Below are 26,801 nucleotides of genomic sequence, written 5' to 3' on the forward strand. Positions count from 1 at the left end.
GTTCCAGTCCAGCACATAGTTTATACGTATCAGATAGACTCATTCTGTAAGCAAGTCCAGGGCAGTGAGCATTCACTGCAGTATCCTTTCTCAGGATTATTAGTACAGCAAGATGTGCAAGACTATTGGCATTTGTAAAATAGGAGAGTCAATAGCAGCACTTAAACTTTTAACCCTTTCACGTACAAGGGACACATTTGTCCCACATATAAATCACCTTACTAACTGGACTGTAATCACAGTTGATGTGCTGCAGATGCTCTACTTGAAGCAGAGATATTTGTTTTCTTTAATATCGTACATCTTTGGTGGCAACAATTAGTATAAGTCTGTTATTGTTTGTGGTTCTCACTTCGAGCAGACACACAAATTTATTCACTTATTGTGTGCGTATTGTGTTCTCTGCCTTACTGTCAAAGCTTGAAAGTATATTCAAGTAAGTTTCTCTTTTAATTTAGACCATTCATTTAGAAAATAACTATATTTCCATCAGTGGAAATCTTTATTTTCATTCTTTGGGACGTAGTTGTCCCAATGTACCACAATGGTAATTTGTGTACTTGTTACCTCAGGTCCTGAAGTACAGCTTGGTGGGTCAGTAGTTCTGCAGCTGACAAAATCACTATCCGGACTGGGAAGTGAAATTTACATAGGTAACTTTTTTAACTCTCCAGCTTTGCCGTATTCCCTTGGTTTCCAAAATATCAGATCAAGTGGAACAGTGCGCACCAATCGTAAAAACATCCCAAAGACATTCCCTCCAGACAAGGAAATGAAAAGCGGTGATTCATAGTCTCAGTAGCAATGGTCCAACAATCCTCAAATCTATGGATAACAAGCCAGTTTTTCCTACTGACTAATTTTATTTCCCAATACCATGTACGACAGTGAAGAGGCGTCAGTCTGGTTCTTCTGAGAAGATCAATGTTCAGTGTCCTCTTATGATAAGAAAGTACAACAAGTGGATGGGAGGGGTGGACCTTATGGACCAGAAGAAAGTGACTTACGAGATCGACAGGAAGGCAAAGATTAAATATTACCTGAGAATTTTCTTTAATCTTCTTGACATTGGTGTAAACAATGCGTATGTAATATATTCAAAATTGGCAGAAGAATCAGGATTCAAATCAACACTATCATCCCTAGAGTTCAGACAATGCATTGCAAGAAATCTAATTGAAAATTATTCAAGTCGACAAAGGAATTTATCAACAGTAGTGGAAACATCAAGAAGGTTGCAAACCAGTTGCAATCCAAAGAGTCCAGAGCACCGAATGATAAAATCAGACTTAATGAGAGACGTGTTCATTGTGCTTCAAAGTGTGTTGAAAATTGCACCTACAATATTTATGAACAGTGTGGTTTTAATTTATGCTTTACTCCAAGCAGAAACTGTTTCGCAGAATTTCACATCAAATACACAACATATACACAGCCTCTGTAATTTTTCAATGTATTAAGTGTAACATGTTCTGTAACTGTCCTTTAAGGACCACAGGGACAAATACGTCCCAGCTTTTTTCTTTTTTTAGCAGTACAAATAAAAATGTTGGAAATAATAACATATTTTGTTTATAAAACCTCCAGTTAAAATTTTAATCACTAACACTTTAGTTTTCTTATGTACCTGAAAGGATTAAACCAAGTCTTTAATCACGCATAGATTGCTCTGTCAGTAAGAGCATTGCAATAGAAGGCAATTGTCCAGATTGGAGTCCCATTTATACTGTAAGCTTCTCAGTGATTATTATCTCCATAAAATGACACACACACACACACACACACACACACACACACACACACCCCTAAGTAATTCAAGGTGTGCGTCCATACACAAATTCAAACAGGTGCAAAGTTAAGTTGAATACACAAGACTAGGATATATTTTGTTTGCAAGCAATAGGTCAATGAAGCACTACTGGGCAATGGACACAGTGGAAGCTCAAACATACAATGTACACTGTACACTTTTAAAAGTTTATGTTCTGCCAAACCAAAGTAGGAGGTAGCTACCATGCAAACAAGTATCAGACAATTTTTTTTATCATGGCAAGAACAATATTTGTAGTTTCAAACAAAAGTAAGTAAAACTGGTCACACATGGTTAATGGAGTACCTTTTAACTATCTTGATTGGTGGGAACATGTCAGCTATTTAGAAAGAAAAGAAAAACAGTAACAGTTAATATTAATTAGCAGCTACTTCCAAGCAAGCCACATTGCGAATTATAGTAAGAAACAGTTGTATAATACAGAGTACACAAACACTTTTATAAGAATTTTTGCCCGATTGTTGTGAAAAATAACATCTAAGTAGAAAACACGAGTGCAATTTATATCTATCTTTCCCAAAGAAAAGCTGCTTGCTATTCTGAAGCTACAGAAGTAACACTGAAAGAAGGTTCACATTCTGCTCTTAACTCGATTTCAGCACAAACTCTGAGGACCACTGGACATTTTGGTCTTGGGAACCAATCAAAGGTGTAAAATATCTAACTACAGTTTTCAGTCTGAATTCATTGTTCTTTTCTCACGAAACAAGAACCAATGTGTCAACAAATTTCACTGCAAAGAAAGCTATTAAGTTCCATACCTATTGACCAACTTGTCAATTTACAAATTTTGAATTCAAAACATTGATGGAATGCAGACACCATACATTTCAATTTTAATTTTAGTTTAATTCAAAAAGATCCAGTTGGGTGTGGTACTCAGTGCCTCCCTTTTTTATGGCAGTTTACTGAATTTAGTATTATCAGCTTACAAATATGAAAAAGCAGACTTTTTTACCAGTAAGTATAAAGTTAAGACATGAGTTAACTAATAGCCAAAAATAAAAGGAGCGACATGACTAGCACAGTTGTTTAAACTGTGATTTAAACTTACCAGTACACAAAATGCTGCTAAGAACGTTGAATGCAAACAACGTAACCTTTACTTGCTAAGACACCTCTGCACTTGACATGCACTTGGAACCTCAATGCCCAACTAAGTTCTAGTGATGTTGTTTCACCTTGTCCAGTGAAGTCAAAGACACTGTTCAAAGATGATTTTGGAAGAATTTCTGCAAAATTGAGAGGTTTCCATTAAAATATGATGTGTTTTTCCTACTGCCCTAAATTAAACAAGTTCATACAAATATTATAAATTGGCTCTTCACAATACTCAGTCACAATGTTCCACTGCAAGGAGAAAAGGTACAGTGATCACTGAATTTACATTCAACCATGGTTTAATTCCAAGCTTGCAAGATGATCTCAATAAATATATTTAAAAATGTGTTGTACACAGCACAAGCACAATAATCTGTGATTAAAGATTAACATACACTTCAGAACGTAATTTGAAATACTGAACTGAGTAATTCAATATCAGTAACCCTCCCTCAATGCCAAATTCCTTAAAGGACTTCGCTCCCATGTAAAGCGAGACCCATTTCAAATACAGGGTTTTTGTTTTTTTGTTTTTTTTTTTTTATTCTATAAACACTACACAACCATTATATTTTCTGAAAAAAAAAAAACTAGTTTTTCTCCTAAACTGTGTGTTGTACAATGGCATCACTTTTTAAGTGTCTTCAGTGGTATGTGTGGATACTGTATCCAAGATGGGTAGCAAATAGATTTAGTGGTAAAAATTAAATCAGATGTTGAAGGCTTACCACATGAACAACAATTAATAAATGATTAAACTGCTTTCCTTTCATTATTTGTGAGACTTAATAGGAAAAAAAAGTTTTGAAAATATTTGAAGTCTGTTTAAAGTTAGTTGGAAGTCACTGCTCTTGTAATCAAATACTGGATGAATGCAGTCTGTGCAATTTGTGTGCTGCAAGTTATGCTGCCTCATGACATGTACACAGTTTCCAATTTAAATATTTGACTTACTGTGTTAAACACTGATTTTAAGTTTATACCTCTTAACAACCAGATTATGACAGCATTTTAAATTTTGCCAATAATTATGAAAAATACTGAAAACTAAATTTTTGTTGCCCCTGTAAGCTGTTAAGCAGGCAAACTGCAATTGGGATCTGGTAACTGTTTTAGCCACTAATTAATACCGATTATTTAGAGATTTTCTATTTAATACTTTAATGTTAATTTGTTTACACATTAATGGCTGTCGAGTCAAAGCATTACGAACACCGCAACACTGAATGCTGTCCGATGGCATGCGATTTGAAAAGTAAAGCACATAAATGAAACAGAGAGGAGTGAGGAATCTTTCTAGCAACAATACGAGCCACGAACAGGGAAATCCAATGACATAAGCAAATTTGACAAAGGGCAGATTATTATGGACTGGCACCTGGTAATAACCATCTACAAAACTGCGATACTTGTTGGCTGTTCATGTGCTGCCATCCAGAGCATCCATGTAAAGCGGTTGCAGGGCAGTGAAACAATAAGTAAGCAACAAGATATTTGACATCCATACCTCAAAGCAGAATGTTGAGGTCAGAAGCTTGCCCATTCTCCGGCAGTATCTGTCGCAGATGCGATGCACAGTATAATGCTGGTGCAGGCACAAGTGTTTTGGAGCACACCATTCAGCAACACGCTGAAGTAACATTTCCAGCTGACAGCAACACAAAGATCGTTTAACGGGAAGGAAGAACTAGAGGGCCAAGGTAGGAGGACTGCAGCCTTGGCAGCAGCATCAGCAGCCTTATTTTCCAACACACCAATGTGACCAGAAACCCACATAAACATCAGAGTGGCTCGCTCAAGCATGAGCCACTGGAAGCTTTCATGGACCAGAATGTCAAATCAAACACCTTTCAGCCGGCTAATTTCCAAATTGTTATTTTATTGGTCTACCAGTTCCGGAGATATATTACACCATCTTCAGGTCCCCTGATCGACTTTAAGGAAGGTTCCAACATCGGTTCCAGTTAAAAAAAAGGGGCCAGGATTTAAAGACTATCTTTAAATTTTTGATACAGCAATCACTTCAAACATAATCTGCCAACCTAATGATTGGCGGATTATGTTTGAAGTGATTGCTGTATCAAAAATTTGGAGTTACCAGTGAGGTGAGGGTATCATGCACAGACACCATTGAAGAAGAGCTTCAAGTCAGCAAAGGACCATTTGTCTTTAATTTCTTAGCTCCTTTGTGACTGGCAGATGAAAACTCAGATGTTTGTTGGCTGGAGCGACACCATAAGTCTTCACTGAAGTATTCCTTCTGTCCTTTCTGGCCTGTGGGTTGTGTAGCAGGCAATTTCACCACAGGAGGCAAAGCTTTGGTGGCCTGTTGCACACCTAGACGAGGAGACAGGCTATGCTACCAAGACACTGGGTGATTTTATAATTGCAGTGCTGAATTTGAGGATGGAAATACATAAGACCATATCTCTTGTGGAGCAAGGCAAAGCAAGAATGGTACTTTAAATGCCAGATGGTAAGATGCAGGGCTTTCAACTGGCCAACTATTTACGAGCGACAAGGTAATGCACTTTTTCCTTCACCCAGATCTCCCGGACAGCTCGCTCATCGAGATACACGGGAATTCTTTGGACGCAACTGCATGGTCACCATTGCAATTGCCACAGTGGGGAGAAGGAGGTGGGCAATCACCCAAGAGCACATTTGAGTGTGATTGAAACACTGACACTGGTAGCAGCACATCAGGTTTGGAATGTATGGTCGGATCATGACGACTTCATAGCCTGCTTTGATCTTTCATGGAAGTATTACTCTATCAAATGTGAGAAAAAGAGTGTGTGTAGGCACTAACGTTGCATCAAGATTTTTCACTACCCAATGGGCCACAGTGAAGCCCTGATCAGATAGTTAAGTTTGGATTTTTTCCCCACTGTCCGAGCAACGAGTGTAAATAATGCCAAGCGAAGAATTCAGTGTTAGATGGGCCTCGACACGAACAGCAGAGCTGTGGAGGAGTGAAGCTGCAAGCAGCTTTTGGGCTTGAAAAATCACAATTGGTCCCCAAAAGCAAAGTGCCATTATGTAAACGAGAGCAGGATTTTCACAGGGCCTGCAACTGCTTGATGGAGGTCAGAAAGAAGATCACAAATAGTTTTGACTAATGGGTGACAAGGGTAGCACTGGTCCATAGAAGCATCTTGCCAGTGCAAGAACAAGTGTGACTAGGGGCTTGTTTGATGGCCACCAATTCAGCAGTGAAGACACTTCATCCATTTGGCAAGGAGTGTAGTTCATTGTACCTTCCATATGTGTATGCAAAACCGGTTCATCCATTGAATACTGAGCTGTCAGTGTATACTACTTAAGGTGCAGACAGCACCTTTGCTCAAGTTGGCAAAGATGGGGAAGCCACTCAACCAGGCACCAAAGAACAGTCCCAAATAGCGATAAGTCTCCACCACACTGAGTAATTGGTTGTCGAGATAAAGTTCTGGATATGGACGAACAGTGTGACGGCGACAGCAGGGACAAACAGAAAGCCATGGGCGATGCCCCAAGACTGTGCCCTTTGAATGGTGTCCTGCAGTCAGCATTCGGCAACACCCACACTAGGAGAACAATAGTAAAAGCAAAAATCATTGGAATACAGGGAGCAGGGAGGGTGATGCTAGAGACTCCACAGTTGCTACTAGACCATTGATTGCCACTAAAAAGAGAGAGACACTTAATACGGAGCCCTATGGCACCCCATTCTCTTGGATATTGGGAATAATGTGGGAAGTATCAACTCGAACCCAGAACGTACGGTGCAACAAGAGCTTCTGAACAAAAATCAGAAGTGGGCCCAGGAGACAACACCTCATGTAAGGTAGCAAGAGTGCAATATTGCCGTGTGATGTCACAAGCCTTTTGTACGTTGAGGAAGACAGTAATGTGTTGACACTGATCAAAAGCTGTCCAGATGGCAGAGTTGGTGAAAACGAGATTATCAGCAATGGAACAGCCTTTGCAAAAACGGGCCTGGGACAGACCAGAAGGTCCTGAGACAAGTTGCCAACACAGCCACCAGCTCATCATGCTTTCAAGCAACTCCCCATCTCTGAAGGATGCTTACTCTATTTCAATACTGGGATAATGGTGAGTTTTCACTGCTGAGATGGGAACTAACCCTCACTCCACATGCGGCTGAAGATGGTAAGGAGATGATGCTGACAATCCACTGATAGGTGTTTGAGCATTTGGTTATGGATGCTGTCTGGCCCTGAGGCTGTATCAATCAGGGCAAAGGAATAGTACACAAAGAGTTCCCATTCATTGAAGGGAGCATTATAGAGCTCTAGGTGACGTGTAGTGTAAGGTAAGTGTAATCGTTCCATCTGCTCTTTAAGGACACAAAAGATAGATTGGTAGTTCCCAGATGCAGAGCAAAATGTTCAGCTATGGCATCTGGTTCAGTGGAAACAGTACAGTTCAATGAAATACCAAGTATACCTGCAGAGGTGTGGTGTCCATAGAGGTGTGTGATATTTTCCAAGGCCTGCGAAAGAGGTGCATGTGGTCCAATGGCTGAAACACGCCACTTCCAGCATTCTTGCTTCCATCATTTTATTAAGTGGTGGACAGGGTCTAAAGGCAATGAGGTGCTCAATTGATGGATGCTCCTTATGGAATTGTGGAGCCCACCTGCAATCTCGGATGGCCACAGAGATTTCCAAGGTCCACCAAGGTACTACTTCAGACAGGAACGCAAACGGGATTGTTAAGTTGGCAGCCAACAGAATGGCTGCTGTTGCCATCTGGACAGTCTTGTCATTACTTATATTTAGTGGGGAGCTCAGAATGACAGTGGAGGTAAAAGTGCGCCAGTTTACATTGTGGAGAGCCCATCCATGTGGGCACCCAGGGAGTGATGCTGAGGAAGGGACAGAAAGAGTGGGAAGTAGTCACTAATACACAGGTCATCATGGACCCTCCAGTGGATGAATGGGAGAAATCCAATACCACAAATAGAAAGATAAATGGCCAAATACATTTCTTGTGTCACAGTGAAGTGAGTGGAGGCACCAGTATTCATGAGGCAGGGGTCAAGATCTGCCAGTAAGTTTGCAATATCTTTACCGCGACCAGTTATCTTAGTTCCACCCCGTAAAGAGTTATGTGCACTGAAGTTGCCTACAATTAGGAAAAGTGGTAGAAGCTGAGAAACCAATGCAAACAACATGTACTGAGACACTTCACCATCAGGAGGAAGGTAAACACTGCAGATAATGGTACCCTGAAATGCCTTAACCTGAACAGGCACAGCCTCCCAGTTACATCAAGATGCACAAGTTCACTATATATAGTGTCCAGAACATTGTGCAAACTCCATCTCGTGCCATATTAAAATCAACACTTCTTAGAAATATCCCCAGTAGTGACAAAGGGTAAGGCAGAAAGCAGGGGAGGAGTCTAAGAGGGGTCTTAGCTCAGACAGCTTGTGAAAGAAACCACTGAAATTCCACTGGAATATCATGCTGTCAGTATACTGAGAGGACCTGAAGGGAACAAGGGTGGCCCAGGGTCACCTGCTGTCATCAGTTGAGAAGATATGGGATCAAGACACACAGTTTCCGAAACACATTGTGTTGCGATCTGTAGCCTCAGAGGGCCACCTTATCTTTAGGCTTCTCTGAATTAGTTTCAGGGACTAGAAGATCCTAAAGCCCTTCGACCAGCAGCCTGTGGCTCCTTCAGCCACTGGCTGGTAGCCAGCTGCAGACCGGCAGAACACTGAGGAGAGTGTCCCAACAGACCTGTTCTTGGTGTGAGAAGCAGAAGGGTGACTCGCCTCCAGCTGGTGCATGGGGATCGGCGTCCCCAGTGGGTGGGGAGCCATTGCTCCCAAAATGAGTGTGGTAGAAACAGCAGGAGGAGAGCCCCCAACCATCAGGAAGGGGGGTGGGGGGCGGCAGGGATAGTCATGGGGCCCCGAGAGCTTGCTGTAGGACCATAACAGGCTGGAGTACTGTCAGCAGTGAGGGCGACATCATAGCTATCTTGTACGACACTATCATGCTGCAAGATTTAGATGCTCAGACTTTTTCTTGGCTTCTTGGTAGGTCAGTCCATCCAGTGTCTCACATTCTTGTATTTTTTTTCCTTCCCTACTTCTGAATGACAGTGCAGTCTGGTGAGCAGGGAGAATAGTGCTCTCTATAGCTGATGCAGACAGGGAGAGGAAAACACAAGGAATGTTTGCAACCAACGATCATCCACAATCCGTACAGACTGGGCTGATATCACAACACGAAGATGTGTGCCCAAATTTCATACATTTGAAGCACCAAATTGAGGGGGGGGGGGGGGGGCATACAGTTTCACATCACATCAATACACGATCACTTTGATCTTTTCTGGCAACAAATTGCCCTCCAAGGCCAAGATGAAGGCTCCATTGCAACACAATTTCCTTGGCCCCCTATGGACACAACAGACAAATTTTACACTTACTCGCTCTAAGTTGGCGCATAGCTTATTGTCAGACTGCAAGATGAGGTCACACTGGAAATGTTGCCTTGAACCACATTTGGGCTATTATGGGGAGTGACAGTCACTGGAATGTTATTCAGTTTGTCACAAGCAAGCAATGACCATGACTGGGCATGGGATGCTGTTTTAATCAAAGGTGACCCACTCTTCATTCTGGAGGTGGGTGCAACTTCTCCAAACTTGTCCTCTATAGTGTATACAGGAAATAAAGGCTTTGTGGCCAAAAAATGAATCCCCATCTGCCCTTGTATAAATCAAGGAGGGGGGAGGGGGGGGGGGGGGGGGGGAGTACTACTCTGTCGCTTAGACCGACATTCCTCCCATAGCACAGCCAGAGAAGGAAACATTCTGAGGTCGTATCTCTCTGCGTTGAACGAGTTCATTCTGTCTGAAGAGAATAATGGGGCCATATGACCAGCAGTAGGAGAAAGCAGCCTGTGGCTCCTTCAGCCACTGGCTGGTAGCCGGCTACAGACCGGCAGAACACTTTGAGGAGAGTGTCCCAACAGACCAGACCATATGAGAATCATCTGCCATGGCACCAACTTCTCTGAACAGGGGCTCTCCCTATGCGTGCCACCCAGCCTCAGGAAGAGCTACCTGGTCAGTGACCCATTGCTCAGAATCCTTGTGCCCCAGTCATGACAGGCACATATTTCTTGGCATACCTGGGGAGGTGTCAGCTCTGATACCAACAGAGCGATTCCTGCGTGGTCAAGAGGCTACAACTGTGCGGATACTCAAGTTTATACTGGGCAAAATCTCTGCTGTATTACTTTACGAAGATTAACTAACATGCTGTTAAGCAAGTTGTGATAATGTTTTTGGCTCATCCGTGTACTTCCTTGTGGTGTTACCAGTACTAGTCATTTTCACTTACTCTTCACCTACATTCCTGTGTTTTGTTCAACATCTCAGTCTGACAAACAAAATTATTACTTTAAGACTTTAGAATTCTACTATTAGCTATTTCTGAACATTAGGTTTATCTGGCTTATTTATGGAAGAAATTTGTGTCAACAATTCAATGAACTAAACCTCACCAAAGTACAAAGAAAAATAAAAAGGAAAATTAGTATGTTCTTACCTCTTTCTTCTCCATAGTTTCCTTCAATGACAGAAATGCATTTGAACATAAGCACACACATATATTAGTAATAAATATGGAAACAATTGAAGGAGCAAATTTAAAATACACTGAGAAAGGTATCTCCCCTGACACACCTGAACTTTTGGTCATGTACAATGAGAGGCAAAAAGATTGCCCAGCCTGAATAATTTAAAGTCCAAGAACAGAGCAAGTGCATGCCCAAGTTGAGAGGTGCCAGTGTTCACACTGCTAGGTGGTTTATGTAGTTTCACCTTTTTGATTACATCATCAAATGGAAGCTATATAATAGTTAGCATACAGCATGTATCAAGATTCATTGCAAGTTAACTCCTTATATCATTTCTTTTGAAAATCATTATTTCAGCACTACAACAATGTGTGTTTCCCATCTGTTTCAGCGGCAGAGTGGATAGGTCAATGGTTTACAAAAAAAGAAGCATTCCAGTCTTCCAAAAGATTCCATTTATAATAGTCTAATCTTTAAACAAACAGCCATAGTAAAAATATTGAAAATGGATTTATTTATTTGTAATCACTTCAACTGCCACGTTGTGTCTCTACAGTTTTCAACTACGAGAAATATGTCAGCTGACTGGCATACATCATAGGTCTGTTTCAAAATGGCTAATGTGAATGTTCGTGAGCAGATAATTGCTCTCATTGAAAACCGTGTTAATGCATCTGAGGCAAGATGTCGTTATAGTGTTTATGCTTCCACTGCAAGGCTGGATTAGACGATTTGGAGAAAATGGTGGGTTAGTGAAACATCCTATACCTGGAAGACCATGAGTGTGTATACGGAGACAAGATGAAGAATTGGTCAGGGCAGCCCAGAATGGTCCTTTGTCACTTATCCAGGGACTAAGGAGAGTGTCACGTTTCCCAGGCTAGTCAAGAGCCGATCTCAGAAGATTAAAGGACCATCGAATCAGGTTCCATCATGCTCTTATCAAACAAGAGTTGTCTGACACACAAGCCATGGATACACTAGCAACTGAGTTTCTGGGAAGATGTCAATTGGAGGAACGCCATTTTCTCCTATGAGTGCACAACTGGGTCCAAGAGCAGAGGTACTGCTCTCATATAACGCACTGATGTGCATCAATATGATGCGTGCTTCATGGCTACAAGCACTAGAAACAGACATGTAAGTGTGATATGTTGGGGCTGGATGTCTTAAATGGGTGCAGCAACTTAAGAACTTATCAAAAGCAAGATCAATTCAGTATGCTGTGAACATTTCCTTGAAATGTATTCGAATCTGGTATTCCAAAGGACATCTCCGTGACCAACATAATTGTCTATCACACACTACCACTAGGATTCAGAGCTGGTTTCAAGGGAGAGAGAATATTATTCAGTGCCTTCCGTAGCCTCCAAAGTCACCTGATCTCAATCCCAAGGCTCAACTTGAGAAGGCTCTGCGAGACAATTGGTCAGACCCCCTTTCAGGAGCTGCAAATGCTCAATGGCATTTGGTTAATTTTTCATGGGAGAGAACTGCCATGGATGAGGACTTCTTCCATTGATTTGTCAGTTCTATGCATTGAAGTATCCAAGCTGTTCTTGATTCCAGTGGCATGTGGACAAAACATTGAAGCTACACATAGCCTACCCTTCATTTTATCATTTATTTATTTTCCATTAAAGCCCTGCATAGTCAGAAAATATAATTTAATAACAAAAAGTAAATAAAGCATGGAACATTTGCGATGCATTTTTTTTAAGGAAGAAAGAAAGACTGGAGAGATTCAATCCAACACATACTACAGCTACCAGTTAAGTGAGCCGACACACTACAATGGAGCTCTCTCTCTCTCTCTCTCTCTCTCTCTCTCTCTCTCTCTCTCTCTCTCTCTCTCTCTCTTTTTTTAAAAGCATAACAGTCTAATAGTCCTACTGCAATTGAAGAACAGATATTAAACTGGAAACAACAGATACTGGAAAGTACAGCCACTCGCTTGTGTAAATGGTACATTTGAACTTAATCAGCTGATACATTTCTCTTAGCTGAAGATCAGAGAGACACAAGTTGGCAGTAAAAGTAATTAGAAATAAATACATCCATTTTCAATATTTTTGACCATTTGTCTGTCTGAAGATTAGTCTTTTATAAAATGAAATCTTTTGAAAGATCATGGAACCTAGGAAAGCCTACAACTGCAAAATTCGTAGTGGGGGCAAAAAAAAATTGTGTGCACAGGTCTAAAAATGACAATTGACTCCAGTTGTCCTTTCATAAACCATCAGCATATCCACTTCAGCCACTGATTGGTTGATTTGGGGTAAACAGGGACCAAACTACAGGGTCATCAATCCCTTTTTCCTGGAGCAAGCAAGGCTCAAGGTACAAAAATACCCAACATCACACCTAAAAAGAAAACGAATGGAACGAACAAAAAAACGGGCACCACAAGGAAAAGTAAAAGAAGGTATTAAAACCATGGAGCATATGGTCTGGACTGGCTGATCACAATAATAAAAGAGGATGAGCCACCCACTCTGCAACACATTACAATGTCCACCCAAAACAGACAAGGCTAGATGAACACATGTAGGGGAAAAAAAGACGACCACCAAGACAAACAAATGCAAAGAAGTGGGACAGAGTTAAAATGGAGGGAGGGTGGCAACCTCAGAGAGAAGGCAAATGCCCACCCTTAGCTGGTACGATAAAAAAAACCAACCAATAAAACAAAACTAAATCTGCTGTTGAGGCATTGTCACCCAACACCAAAGATAGGTGCTGGGAAGGTTAAAAGTCTGCCACAGAGCGGCGGAAAATGGGCGGACCAGCAAGATGTGGATGACAGTCATGTGTGAGCCACAGAAACACCGAGATGGGTCCTCGTGATGGAGGAGGTAGCCACGTGTTAGCCAAGTACGGCCAACGCGGAGCTGGCAGAGAAACACAGAGTCCCTGCAAGAGGCCCACATGGAGGTCTTCCACACATTTGTAATCTCCTTAAGGGCACGCAGTTTGTTGTACATACTGATATTATGCCATTCCGTCTCCCAAAGGTGGAAAACGTTGCGGCGTAATAATGATCGCAGGTCAGTTACAGGGATGCCGCCCTCCAGAAGCGGTTTCCGTGTAGCCTGTCAGTAAGTTCAGTTCCTGGGATTCCTATGTGGCCTGGGTCCACATGAACACCACGGAACGATTGGACCTTTCTAGGGCATAGATGGACTCCTGAATGGTTGCTACCCTAGGGTGGTGGGGTAGCACTGATCGATAGCTCGTAGGCTGTTCAAGTAGTCAGTACACAGGAGAAATGACTCACCAGGGCATGAGCGGATGTGCTCAAGAGCACGAAAAATGGCCACCAGCTCTGCAGTGAAAACACTGCAGCCATCTATCAAGGACTGCTGTTCAATATGTCCTCCATGAACATACGCGAAGCCAACGTGACCATCAGCCATTGGGCCGCCAGTGTAAACCCCTTCATGGTCCCAGTGCATGTCAAGGATCAAGATGAAGTGACAGCAGATAGCTGTGGGTTTAACTGAGTCCTTAGGACAATGTGAAAGGTCCAGGTGAAGCTTCGGCCTGTGTGTACACCATTTAAAAAACCAACAACATGGGACCATGTTTTCCGCTGCAGAAACAATCGTTCTAGTGACCTGCTCAGCTGCCACATCGATGGTACCATGTGGGAGAGATTCAACGGTGGCAGCAGAGGTGAAAACTTCCCAGTCAGGGGAATGGTGCTAGTGGAGTGACAGGAAGATGGGAAAGTGGTCACTACCACACAAGTCATCGTGAGCTTGCCAGTGGACAGATGCGAAAGTCCTGGGCTGCAGAGTGATAAATTAATGACCAAGTAAGAGCCATGAGCCACACTGAAATGTGTGGGGGCCCCAGTATTTAAGAGACAGAGGTCAAGTTGAGACAGGAAAATTTTGACATCTCTACCTTGTCCAGTAAGCACATTGCCACCCCACAATAGGTTATGGGTGTTAAAATCTCCCGAAAGTAGGAAAGGTTTAGGGAGTCGATGAATCAGTGCAGCCACTATTTTCAGGGGTACTGCACCATCTGGAGGAAGACAAACGTTGCAGACAGTTATTTCCTGCGTCGTCCTTATCCTGACAGCCACAGCTTCAAGAGGGGTTTGAAGTTGCACAGGTTCACTGCATAGTGTGTTCAGGGCAGAGGCAAACTCCATCTGACACTATTATAATCACTACAGTTCTTGTAATAGCCCCTATAGCTGCAAAGGGCAGGGGCCCACATTGCCGGGAACCAGGTTTCCTGGCGGGCATTGCAGGAAGCAGGTGTAAAGCTTAGCAGTTGCTGTAGCTCAGCCAGGGGTGGAAAAAACTGCAGCAATTGCACTGGAGGATGATGTTATCATGAGACAGGTTACACTTCAGGTTCACCTGCTGCCACCAATTGAGTATTTGTATCCATTCCTAGTGTGGATGAGGCATCAGTGAGATCCAGGTCCTCAGGGGATGCTGAGATCTCCAACTCATCCGCAGGTGCAGAATTGGCAGGGAGTGATGGGGTTGGGGCCACTGGAGGGTCCTTTCTCTTAGCGAACTTCTTTGTTTGCTTGCCCTCTCACTTCTCTTTAGGGGCTTGCTGGGAGGACTTCTCTGAAGTAGCTTCAGGCAGAGAGGAAGACCGTGAAGCTTTGTGCCCAGCAGCTTTTGGCTCCTTTAGCCAGTGGTGAGTGTCTGCTGTGGCATTAGTGGAGACCGTGGGAGAGAGGGTCCAAAGGGACCCCTTCCACACCAGAGGAGCTGGAGGAGGCTGTTGCTTCTCCAGCTGGGGGGAGGGGACCGATGTCCCATGTGTTTGGGATAGGACCTTGCTCCTGACGTAGGTACTTTGGTAGCAACAGAATGAGATTTTTCCCCTACCACCAATGGGGCAGATGTATTCTGGAGGCCCGGAGGGCCCACTCTTCATGGCACTGAGTGTGGTACGACTGGTACTTGTGATGGTGATCATAATGTAGCTGCAGTATATGTGGACATCAACCAAATGGGGTGTAATCGCGCTCCTTTTGGAGTACTGTGCAGTCTGGCAAGCAGGGGGACTGCTGCTCTCCGCAGTGTACACAAGTGGGAGGAGGTGCACAGGGAATATCTGGATGCAGTGGACATCTACAGTCTCAACATGTGGCGGTGGAAGTGCAGTGGGAAGACGTGCCTGAATCTCCAGCACTTAAAGCAACACATAAGAGGAGGGACATATGGCTTAACGTCACAGCGGTAAACCATCACCTTGACCTCTTCAGGCAATGAATCGCCCTCACAGGCCAAGATGAAGACACTGGTAGCAACTTGTCTTTAGGTCACCTGTAAACGCACCAGATGAAATGAATACCCCACTGTCCTAGATTGGCGCAGAGCTCGTTGTCAGACTGCAAGAGAAGGTTGCAGATGGAAAATAATCCCTGGGACTATGTTGAGGCTTTTATGAGGAGTGACAGAAACAGGAATATCACCGAGCCGATCACAAGCGAGTAACGCCCCGGATTGGGCTGGGGATGCTGTCTGAATCAAGACTGCACCGCTTCTCATCTTGGACAGCACTATCACTTCCCCAAACTTATCCTCAAGATGTTCAACAAAAAATTGCGGCTTTATAGGTAGAAAGGAGTCCCCATCCCTTCTGCTAAAAGACTAAATACTGAGGCGAATATGGCTCTGTTCATTCTGTAGCCGTATGTTCCTCCCATGGTGTAGCGAGGGAGGGAAACAATTTAGGGTCATATCTGTCAGCATTGTATTCTATCTTGCCCTTCTTAGAGACTGCTGGTGCCGTATGGTCAACAGCACGAGATGACAGTCCGTTTCACTGCGGGTCATTCGCCCTGATGCCACCCACTCTGACCAGGGAAATTGGAAATTTGTGATAACGTCTTATGGGACCAAAGTGCTGAGTCATCACTCCGTAAGCTTACACACACACACACACACACACACACACACACACACACACACACACACACAACACAACACACCCCTGAGGGAGGACTAACCTCCGATGGGGGGTGAGCTGCACGAACCGTGCAAGGCACCTCAGACCACTCGGCTACTCTGCACAGCTACTATCAAGGGCTCTCCCCATGAGCGCCACCCAGCCACAGCGAATGCTACCTGGCATGATGGCCGTTGCCTGGAGTCCTGATGCCCCAGGAAGACAGGCATCTACTTCTTGGCATATGTGGGTAGTTCACAGCTCATGCATCAGCAGTGTGATCCCTGTGTTGTCAGGGGGCTACCACCAAATGGGTACATGATGGCCCCACCACAACAGACTGGCTACAGTGCTAGATATTTGGTGCACAGAAATCCAGTACTGTCATGAGGGCAAAAGACAGGAGACAACAGAAGAAGAAGAAGAAGAAGAAGAAGAAGAAGAAGAAGAAGACATACTCCAGAAAGTGTTCTCGCCCAAATAGTTTAATTGCACGTGGAGATGCAAAGCCACAACAAGAGGTTCTGCAGATCGAATCTAAAGGCACTATGGATAACTTATGCACCACATAAGGCGTCCTTCCCCATATGGCTCGCAATTCTGTAGAATTTGGAAAGTGGCAGGTCAAACCATAAAATGGGACCTGAACTTATAGGGCTGGAAAGTGTAGAGCTCCTTTTAGTCACCTCTTACGACAGGCAGGGATATCTTGGGCCTATTCTAACCCCTGGACCAGCAGGGTAGTCAGCCACTGAAACAGACGTGAAATGATCATTGTTTTAGTAATTCTACCGACATGGAGTTCTTATATTTCAACCGTTTCTACATGCTTCAATAATGATTTTCAAAAGAAATGATAAAATACGTTAAATTGCAAAAAATCAACATTCACTGTACGCTAACCATTGTGTTGCTTCTATTTGACGTTGTGAACACTGGCACTTCTGAACTTGGGCATGCACAATGATCTGTTCTTGGGCCCTGAATTATTCAGGCTGGGCAATCTTTTTTGCCTCTCATTGTACACTCCCATATAATGAACAATACTTTCTTGTTCAGTCAACACATTTCATTTCATAAGCAGTCGTCTAAGACCATATTATATGCATTTACTTTTATGATTGCTCACTATAAAATGCATTAATTGAAAATTCCCTTGTACAGGGTCACCTGCTGTTAGCTAATTAATAGGTCACCTTGTACAATCTAATCTACAGTTTAGGCAGCTTAAGGTGAGCAATCTAAGAAAAACCACCACTACCCACGTATTTAGCAGAATCGTGAAATTTTAGAAAAAACAAAGTGAGTTCATGTCAATATTCCTGCAGCACAGCCTGTCCAGGAAAAGTTAACAATTTGCGCAGTGGCTATCGAAAACGGCAGAAGGCGTGCCTTGCTCCCACCATTAGGTTTGTCGAGAGGAGTGGTGAGGGGAAGGTAGCATTTTTACTTCCCATAATGCTGGCACTATTATACTCAACAACGTTTACAGTAATACTTTGCATCTAGTAGCAGCCTAACACTGTCAGCACTTTGAGGCAACTATTTTACAACTAGTGTTAATTTTTTCTGCTTCTGGGAGCTCCAGTAAAATTGTCAGCTTAATGTAGACAAGCTATATAGCAGCATCCCTAAAACTAAATCTGTCTGTTAAGAGTTAATTAAAGTTGAGAGGACAGAGTATCACTAGCTAAAGGGAACAGGAAACAGCCAGTTACGATTGTGTGTGCAACATATCAACAACATTTAAATTGCAACACAAACCTAAAGGTGCGCAGGTGCAAGCCACACTAACTACTATCTCTGTTATAGGATGTAATGTCAACCATCAAATGACAGAGGGGGATGGGGGGGACGGGGGGAAGGCAGACAGAAATCAAGTATTGTTGCCCAATGAAACAATATATTATGGAACAAAATAATTTGTTGTAGACTGAAGTAAAGACCTTGTACTGAAACTATCACCAATTAAGTATTGACATACTTGTCATAAGACATCTATTATCTCCATATTAAGTGTGGTAATGGCTACAATAACGACAAGAAATTCATTATTGTTTGTATGACAGCATCAACAAAATATGTCAACATACCATGGAGCTTATTCCTTCTGGTCTACTGCGCTTAGTGTAGGGGTAACAATTGTGTTGACATTAATGACTGCTCCACATTCATAAAGTGGAGTCACAACACACACTGTCTATGACAGATCACCAACCTTTGGAGTTAACAATTTGTATGGCTTTGGTCTTTAGTGGCAATATCATTTCCTTTCAGAGTCGGAAGTTACCCTTATGCCTCATCCACAATCCCACTGAGATGCAGAAATCAAATGTCCTATTCCCAGTAGAGTTAAAAAATAGGAAGGCACACTCCACTCACTATTTATGTGCTCTTTTGTTAGCAAACATGAGACCTCATGTGTGCACAATTTTTTCTGTGCTACTAATATCATTTACTGTTATTCATTTACTAGAATCAAAGATAATGCATGAACAACTATTGCCAATCTTCAGTTATAGTTCACCTCTTCCAGAGCGTGGCCCAATTTGCCTGTTGCTACACACATTCACAAAAATTATTCATTTTTTGTTTATTTATTTATTTATTTATATTTCCTGTACATATTTTTCTGCTCTTCACTGAATCTGGATGCACCTTTGTGCCATTGAAGTAGTCTTCGAAGTCACCAAAAATTCAGTTAATTTCATGGCGAATAACAGTGGTTGACCTAAACCATTGAACTCTATACACTTAAAGAAAACATATGCTTGTCAATTATCAAGCATATTTGTTGCCGTCATGCAACAAATACTTCTTTTTCCAGTTGGTGGGTCCTAAAAGTCAGTTTAGACATGTACTAGTGTAATTTCAAGCAAACTTCGGCACATTCTACAAATGAAACTTCCTTTCTTGGCACTTCTTGCATGTGTCAGTTACTGTGAAGTATAGAAATTATAGGTATTCTACACTTACCAAATGGATCACTGTGTGTCAGCAACTGAATGTCATTTTGTTTTGTGAATTCTTGCAATGCAGGTGGCACCACACAACAACTGGCCAGGTTAATCTGTATTATGCTAGGCTTAATCTGCAAAATAAAGAGGGATGATGTAATATCAATCTTATACAAGAAAAAACATAACAGACAAAAAGACATCCTAAAACTCAAGGTGTGTAACTGGGTGATAGCTAAAAAAAACTTACTCCTTCCTATCTGTTCAGATGCTACAGGTAACAGGTAACTTTATTCCAGAGAGAGAGAGAGAGAGAGAGAGAGAGAGAGAGAATGAATTTTGATATAGCACAGTGACTTATGCCTCTGACCATCATGTCTCTCCTTCATTCCCCTCAACTTGAACATACTCTAAGAAAAGAAAAATGAGACTTCTTTACATAGTCCCCTTAAACACAGACAATTATTCTGAATATCCTAAACTAATATTTCTGAACCAACCAACAGCTTATGAGTTAGTCTCCCCACAACAGTGTCAAGTGGGTTGTCAGAAATATTCACAATTCATCCTTAGGTCAGATCAGGTCAGGTCACAGTGTATTAAGGTTGTCCGACAGATTTTCCAATACAATTAGGTATTTCTCCAGCAATGTTGGGCAGAAAATAAGATAATGCTTGCCACAAAGCTGCACTTTCCATGAAAGTATTACAGGCAGGATATGGGAGAGTACTTTATGAGAATGATTGCCACATTGGATTTAAAAGCAAAACTTTCCCTTTGAAGTAAGTGCATGGGTCGGAGGTCTCAATGTTTACAAAGTTTTTAGAGTAGCTTCAAACTTTAAAAATGTTGTCTATAATCAGAAATCCTCTTTGGGGTAGCAAGAAGTTTCCAAGAATTTGTAAGTGTTATCTTGAGCAGCCATGGAGTTCTGGTGACTTCAGATTTTTGCTTTAGGCAAGTATTTCAATAGTGTTTACACACATAATTGGTAGGCAGAGGCTCTGTATTAGATCCTGGAGCTATTAGCTACCTGAGGTGATAATAGAGTAATGAAATTTTAAGAATACATTTGTCTAGGTAACATATTTAAGTGATTAACATGGCAAGATCACAGGCTAATGTAAGCCCGAGATAAGCCACTACAAATGTCAAATGCTGGTACATTAACAACCAGTGTAATTGCAAGAATGTTAAATGCATGCATGCATGCAAATGTGCATGTATTGCATCGTACAGGTGTCTTATGTCAGTTTGTGGGATGGAGTTTGATGCTTGTTGCACTTTATCTGTCAATACAGCAACGGCTATATTGCTGTAGATCACTCTGGAGTTGTTGTCCAATTATGTCCCATAAGTGCTCAATTGGAGACAGATCTGGTGATCTAGCACACCAAGGCAACATGTCGACACACTGCAAAGCACATTGGGTTACAACAGCAGCATGTGGAGGAGTATTATCCCAATGGAAAACACAACCTGAAATCCTGTTCACTAATGGCAGCACAACAGATCTATCACCAGACTGATGTACAGATTTGCAGTTAGCGCAGCTGATGTAGATATTTTATTTTCTGCTACAATTTCGCAGTGTGTAGGTCCAGTGTGTCTTGCATGCAGCAAGGTTGGTTGCAGGCACTCATCTGGCATCCTTTTAACCAACACTCAACCATCACTGGCAGAATAAGCTTTCATCAGAAAGCACAACAGACCTCCACCTTGCCCACCAATGAGCTCTTGCTTGACACCACTGAAGTCACAAATGCCAGCAATTTGGGGGGCAGTTGAATGCACCCTAGAGGCTGGTTGGCTCTGAGCTGTCCTTGAAGTAACAGATTTGTAACAGTTCACTGTGTCACTGTTATGCCCACTGATGGCCAAATTACTTCTGCAAATGCAGTACGATGTGCCAGAGCCATACACCGTACACAATGGTCTTCCCTCTCGGTAATGCTAACTGGCCATCCGGAGCCCAGTTACTTTGTGACCATACTTGCTCTTTACTACTACTACTAGTACTACTACTACCAGTCTCAGACTGGCTACATTCCTGCCAGATCTTTCTGCAACATCACAGATAGGATGTCCATGTTCTCCTAGCCCTACTACACAGCGTTGTACAACCTCTGAGGTGTGGATATTGGCTTCTGTCGCCTTAAAGGCATTCTTGATTGATGTCCACTCACCACGTCCAACATCTAAAAGGTAACTAATGCTCACAACCATTACAGCATGTATTTAACGCAAACCCGATTTGCATCTTCATATTGGCACTACTAGCACCACTCTTATATGACTGGTATGACATTTGGACAAATACCATCTTTAAGATATAGAAACACGCCTACAAACTTTCATTTATGTGTGTGTGTGTGTGGGGGGGGGGGGGGGTGTTTAAGTGCACTCAACTATTGAGGTCATTAGCGCCCTGTCACAATTGTTAGAGCACATAGAATCTAGTAAAACTCAAGGGGGGGGACACCAGAAAGTTCTTACAAAGAGGCAGATAAAAAGTGAAAGAGTTAGATGTCTTTGGACAATCCAGTCAAAGTAATGAAACGAAGAACACAAGCAGCTGCTCGAGCGTCATCCGCTAAAATATCCTGTAAAGTAGATGGCAGAGACAGGACAACACGAGATTGACTAAAACGGGGACACGACAATAAAACATGGTGCACAGTTAATGCATGACCACAAGGGCACTGTGGGGCTGAGTCACCGGAGAGCAGGTAGCGGTGGCTAAACCGGCAGTGCCCAATCCGCAACCTGGTCAGAAGGACCTCTTCTCGCCGAGATGGTCAGGAGGAGGTTGTCCCAGCAGTTGGGAACGGTTTTACTGCCCGGAGCTTGTTTCCTTGAAGTGAGGACCAAGTATCCCACCACAAGGACACAAGCCTCTTACAAACAACCCCACTAACGTCAGATGACGTGACACAATGGGAGGCAGGCCAAGGCAGGAGGACTGCAGCCTTGGCTGCAGCATCAGCAGCCTCATTCCCAGGCACTCCTACATGGCCGGGAACCCACAGAAAGCTGACAGGAGAGCCACCCTCGGTGAAAGAATGGAGGGACTGCTGGATCCGTTGCACCAAGGGATGGACCAGATATGGAGCTCCAAGGCTCTGAAGAGCACTGAGTGAATCAGAGCAGAGTACATACAATGAATGGTGGTGGCGGCAGGCATACTGAACGGCCAGATGGAGAGCAAAAAGCTCGGCCGTAAAGCTGGAACAATGGTCGAGGAGCCGGTATTTAAAGGTGACGGCCCCGACGACAAAGGCACAGCCGACACCATCGTCAGTTTTGGAGCCATCAGTGTAAATAAAGGTGTGACTGGCAAGTCGCGCACGAAGTTCGACAAACCGGGAGCAATACACTGCAGCCGGAGTACCCTCCTTCGGGAGTGAGCTGAGGTCGAGATAAACATGAACCGGAGCCTGGAGCCAAGGTGGTGTCGGGCTCTCACCCTCTCTGAAGGTGGTAGGGAGGGCAAAATCCAATTGTCAAAGCAGGCGACGAAAGCGGACTCCAGGGGGCAGCAGGGAGACACATACAACCCATACTGACGGTCGAGAGAATCGGCGAAGAAGGACTGATAAGAGGGGTGGTCGGGCATTGACAACAGCCGGCAGGCATACCGACAAAGCAGTATGTCGCGCCGGTAGGTCAATGGTAATTCGGCAGCTTCAGCATAAAGACTCTCGACGGGACTAGTGTAGAAAGCTCCGGTCGCAAGACGTAACCCCCTATGGTGGATGGAGTTGAGACGGCGTAAGAGGGATGGCCGAGCAGACGAGTAGACGAAGCTCCCATAATCCAGCTTTGATCGGACTATGGACCGATACAAGCGAAGCAGGACAGTGCGATCCGCTCCCCAAGATGAACCACTAAGAACTCTGAGGACATTAAGACAACGTGTACAACGAGCAGCCAAATAAGAGACGTGCGGAGACCAACAAAGTTTCCTGTCCAGTGTGAGCCCTAGAAACTTAGTTGTTTCCACGAATGGGAGAACAATGGCGGAAGGAACACTTTATATTGCCAAAAGTTGATGCAAACTGTCTTCTCTTCAGAGAACCGGAAGCCATTTGCCACACTCCATGAGTATAGGCTGTCGAGACAACGCTGAAGGCAGCGCTCCAGAAGGCATGTTCGCTGGGCACTGCAGTAGATCGCGAAGTCATCGACAAAAAGAGAGCCTGAGCCATTAGGTGGAATGCAATCCATAATTGGATTGATCGCTATGGCAAAAAGGGCTACGCTCAAGACGGAGCCCTGAGGCATTCCGTTCTCCTGGAGGAAGACATCTGACAATACGGAACCCACACGTACCCTAAACTTTCGATCTGTTAAAAAGGAATCAATAAAAAGGGGCAGGCGACCGTGTAGACCCCACCTGTGCATAGTGCGGAGGATACCTCCTCTCCAACAGGTATCATAAGCCTTCTCCAAATCGAAGAACACGGCGACCATTTGGCGCTTTCACAAAAAGTTGCTCATGATGAATGCCGACAAGGTCACAAGGTGGTCAACAGCGGAGCGGCGGCGACGAAAGCCACATTGAACATTGGTAAGTAGCCGTCGAGATTCAAGAATCCAAACTAACCGAGCGTTAACCATGCGCTCCATCACCTTACAGACACAGCTTGTAAGAGAAATGGGGCGGTAACTAGAAGGAAGGTGTCTATCCTTCCCGGGTTTGGGTATAGGAACGACGACGGCGTCACGCCAACGCATGGGGACTTGACCGTCGGTCCAGATGCGATTGTAGGTTCGAAGAAGGAAGCTTTTGCCTGCCGGAGAAAGGTGTGCCAGAATCTGAACGTAAATGGCATCTGGCCCCGGAGCAGAGGACCGGGACAGTGCAAGTGCACGTTTGAGTTCCCGCATAGTAAAGGGGGCATTATAATGTTCCCGATTCAGCGAGTGGAAGGAAGGTCGCCGAGCCTCTTCTGCCTCTTTCCTGGGAAAGAAGGCAGGGTGGTAATGGGCGGAGCTTGAAACCTCCGCGAAAAAGCGGCCGAAGACGTTGGAGATATCCACAGGATCAACAAGGACCTCATCACCTGAAGTCAGGCCAGGTACCGAGGAGTGGGCCTTAATGCCCGACAGCCGGCGCAGGCCACCCCAGACGACAGAAGAGGGAGTAAAACTGTTAAAGGAGCTGGTGAAAGAGGCCCAACAAGCTTTTTTGCTGTCTTTGATGACTCTACAGCATTGCGCTCGGAGTCGTTTGTATCCAATACAATTCGCCAACATAGGATGGCGGCGAAAGGTGCGTAAAGCACGTCGTCGAGCACGGATAGCGTCTCGACAAGCCTCATTCCACCAGGGGACGGAAACACGACGTGAAGAAGAGGCAGTACGAGGAATGGAATGTTCGGCAGCATTAATGATAACAGCCATGAGGTATTCGACCTGACTGTCACAACTGAGAAAATCGTGGTCCGGAAAGGTCGCCAGGGAGGAGTAAAGTCCCCAGTCAGCTTTCGGTATGTTCCAGCTCGAAGGACGGGGGATGGGGTGTGGTGCAGGAGACAAACGACACAGGGGAAGTGGTCGCTCGAATAGGTGTCAGAAAGGACATACCACTCGAACCGATGGGCAAGAGTGGTAAAACAGATCGAGAGGTCCAAGTGGGAGTAGGTACGAGTAGAGTCCAAGAGGAAAGTCGGGGCGCCAGTATTGAGGCAGACAAGATTGTGATGGTTGAAGACATCCGCCAAGAGGGAGCCTCTCTGACAGGATGCAGGAGAGCCCCAAAGGGGATGATGGGCATCGAAGTCGCCAAACAATAAAAACGGCGGAGGAAGCTGAACAATCATGTGCATCATGTCAGCCCAACTAACTGCGGATGACGATGGAGTGTAGACGGTACGAACAGAAAAAGTAAAGGCAGAAAGAGTAATACGGATAGCTATTGCTTGGAGTGGGGTGGTCAATGGGATGGGATGGTAATAGACATCGTCCCGAACGCGCAACATGACCCCACCATGAGCTGGAATACCGTCCACAGGGAAGAGGTTAGACCGCTCCGAGTTACAGTGGGCAAAAGCAATACGGTCAGTTGGGCGCAACTTGGTTTCCTGGAGACCAAGGACGAACGGACAGTGCAGGCGGAGGAGCAGTTGTAATTCCTCCGGATTAGATCGAATACCTCTTATGATCCAATGTAACAAAGCCATCGCTAGTCAGAAATGAGGGAACGAAACGGGTGAAGAGCTGGTCACCTCGACGGCCGCGGAGGGCCAGGTGTCGAGGGAACAACGCTACAACCAGCGGGAGGCGGATCCTGTTCCATCGAGTCGTCGCCAGTGGCGGCCGCTTTCCCGGGTTGCGTAGGAGGGGCAGCATCATTCGCAGACGAGAGGCCAGCTGAGCGCCTGGCAGCAGAGCGTCCCGGCGAAACTGAGGACGGCCGGGAGCAGCGACTCACAGATGGAACGTCAGACGAAACACGCCGGTGTGGAAAGGGGTTACAGATTTCTTCTTGGAGGCCTTCTTGGAAGGCCGATGAGGCACGGGGATGGTGGGCTGGACCCGAAGAAGGTCCTCACGCGCGGGGTCCGTTTTGGAAGCCGGGGTCCAGAATGTTTCCCCGATGGACGCCTGAGAAGAGGATCGCTTCTCAGGCGGTGGAGGGGGAGGAGGAGGAGGAGGAGGAGGAGGAGGAGGAGGAGGAGGAGGAGGAAGGGTGCCCCCTGGGGCAGAGAGGGCAGGGGCCGCGAGGGAGGAGGATTGGGAAGGGAGGGATTTGGGAGGCGGAGGCATAGACCCCGGATGGGGTGAGGAGGTGGAGGGGGGGACAGGATAGGGGTGAGGATACTGTGGAAGGAGTGGACATGACTGAGGCAAACGAAGTTGTCAACGTCACGGGATGGAGGCGGTCATATTTCTTCCTGGCCTCAGAATAAGAGAGACGATCCAAAGCTTTTAATTCTTGAATCTTCTTTTCCTTCTGATACGCGGGGCAGTCTAAAGATCTAGGCGAGTGGATGCCAGGACAATTGACGCACCGAGGTGGTAGGGTGCATGTATGTTCCTTACGAAGAGGACGTCCACCATCGCCACAAAGGGGCTCAGCCTCACACCGTGACGACATGTGCCCAAAGCGCAAACACCGAAAGCAGCGCATAGGAGGCAGGATGTAAGGTCGCACGTCGCACGGGTAGCACATCACCTTTACCTTCTCCGGGAGAATGTCCCCCCCTCGAAGGCGAGGATAAAGGCTCCGGTGTCGATGCGACTGTCTTTGGGGCCGTGCTGAACTCGCCGGACAAAATGCACGCCTCGGCGCTCCAGGTTGGCCCTGAGCTCCTCATCAGATTGCAGCAGGAGGTCCCGATGAAAAATAACCCCCTGCGTCCTATTCAG

The 26,801-nt window shown here is 44.6% G+C and overlaps 1 protein-coding gene across 2 annotated transcripts in view; it reads right to left on the reverse strand.

The window, feature by feature from the left end:
• LOC126092036 (glutamate--cysteine ligase regulatory subunit) overlaps positions 1 to 26,801 on the reverse strand; it is a 54,219-nt gene that overhangs the window by 677 nt on the left and 26,741 nt on the right. Inside the window, exons 5-7 of one of the 2 annotated variants that reach the window (XM_049907439.1) lie at positions 19,447 to 19,561; positions 10,512 to 10,532; positions 2,886 to 3,063 (exon numbers count right to left, since the gene is read on the reverse strand). In XM_049907439.1, the coding sequence (XP_049763396.1) occupies positions 2,903 to 3,063; positions 10,512 to 10,532; positions 19,447 to 19,561 (297 nt within the window). In that variant the 3' untranslated portion in view covers positions 2,886 to 2,902. The remainder of the gene's footprint in view (positions 1 to 2,885; positions 3,064 to 10,511; positions 10,533 to 19,446; positions 19,562 to 26,801) is intronic. The other variant, XM_049907440.1, reaches the window with a different exon arrangement.

The sequence above is a fragment of the Schistocerca cancellata genome, chromosome 7 (genome assembly GCF_023864275.1).
Source record: "Schistocerca cancellata isolate TAMUIC-IGC-003103 chromosome 7, iqSchCanc2.1, whole genome shotgun sequence".
Lineage (NCBI taxonomy): Eukaryota > Metazoa > Arthropoda > Insecta > Orthoptera > Acrididae > Schistocerca > Schistocerca cancellata.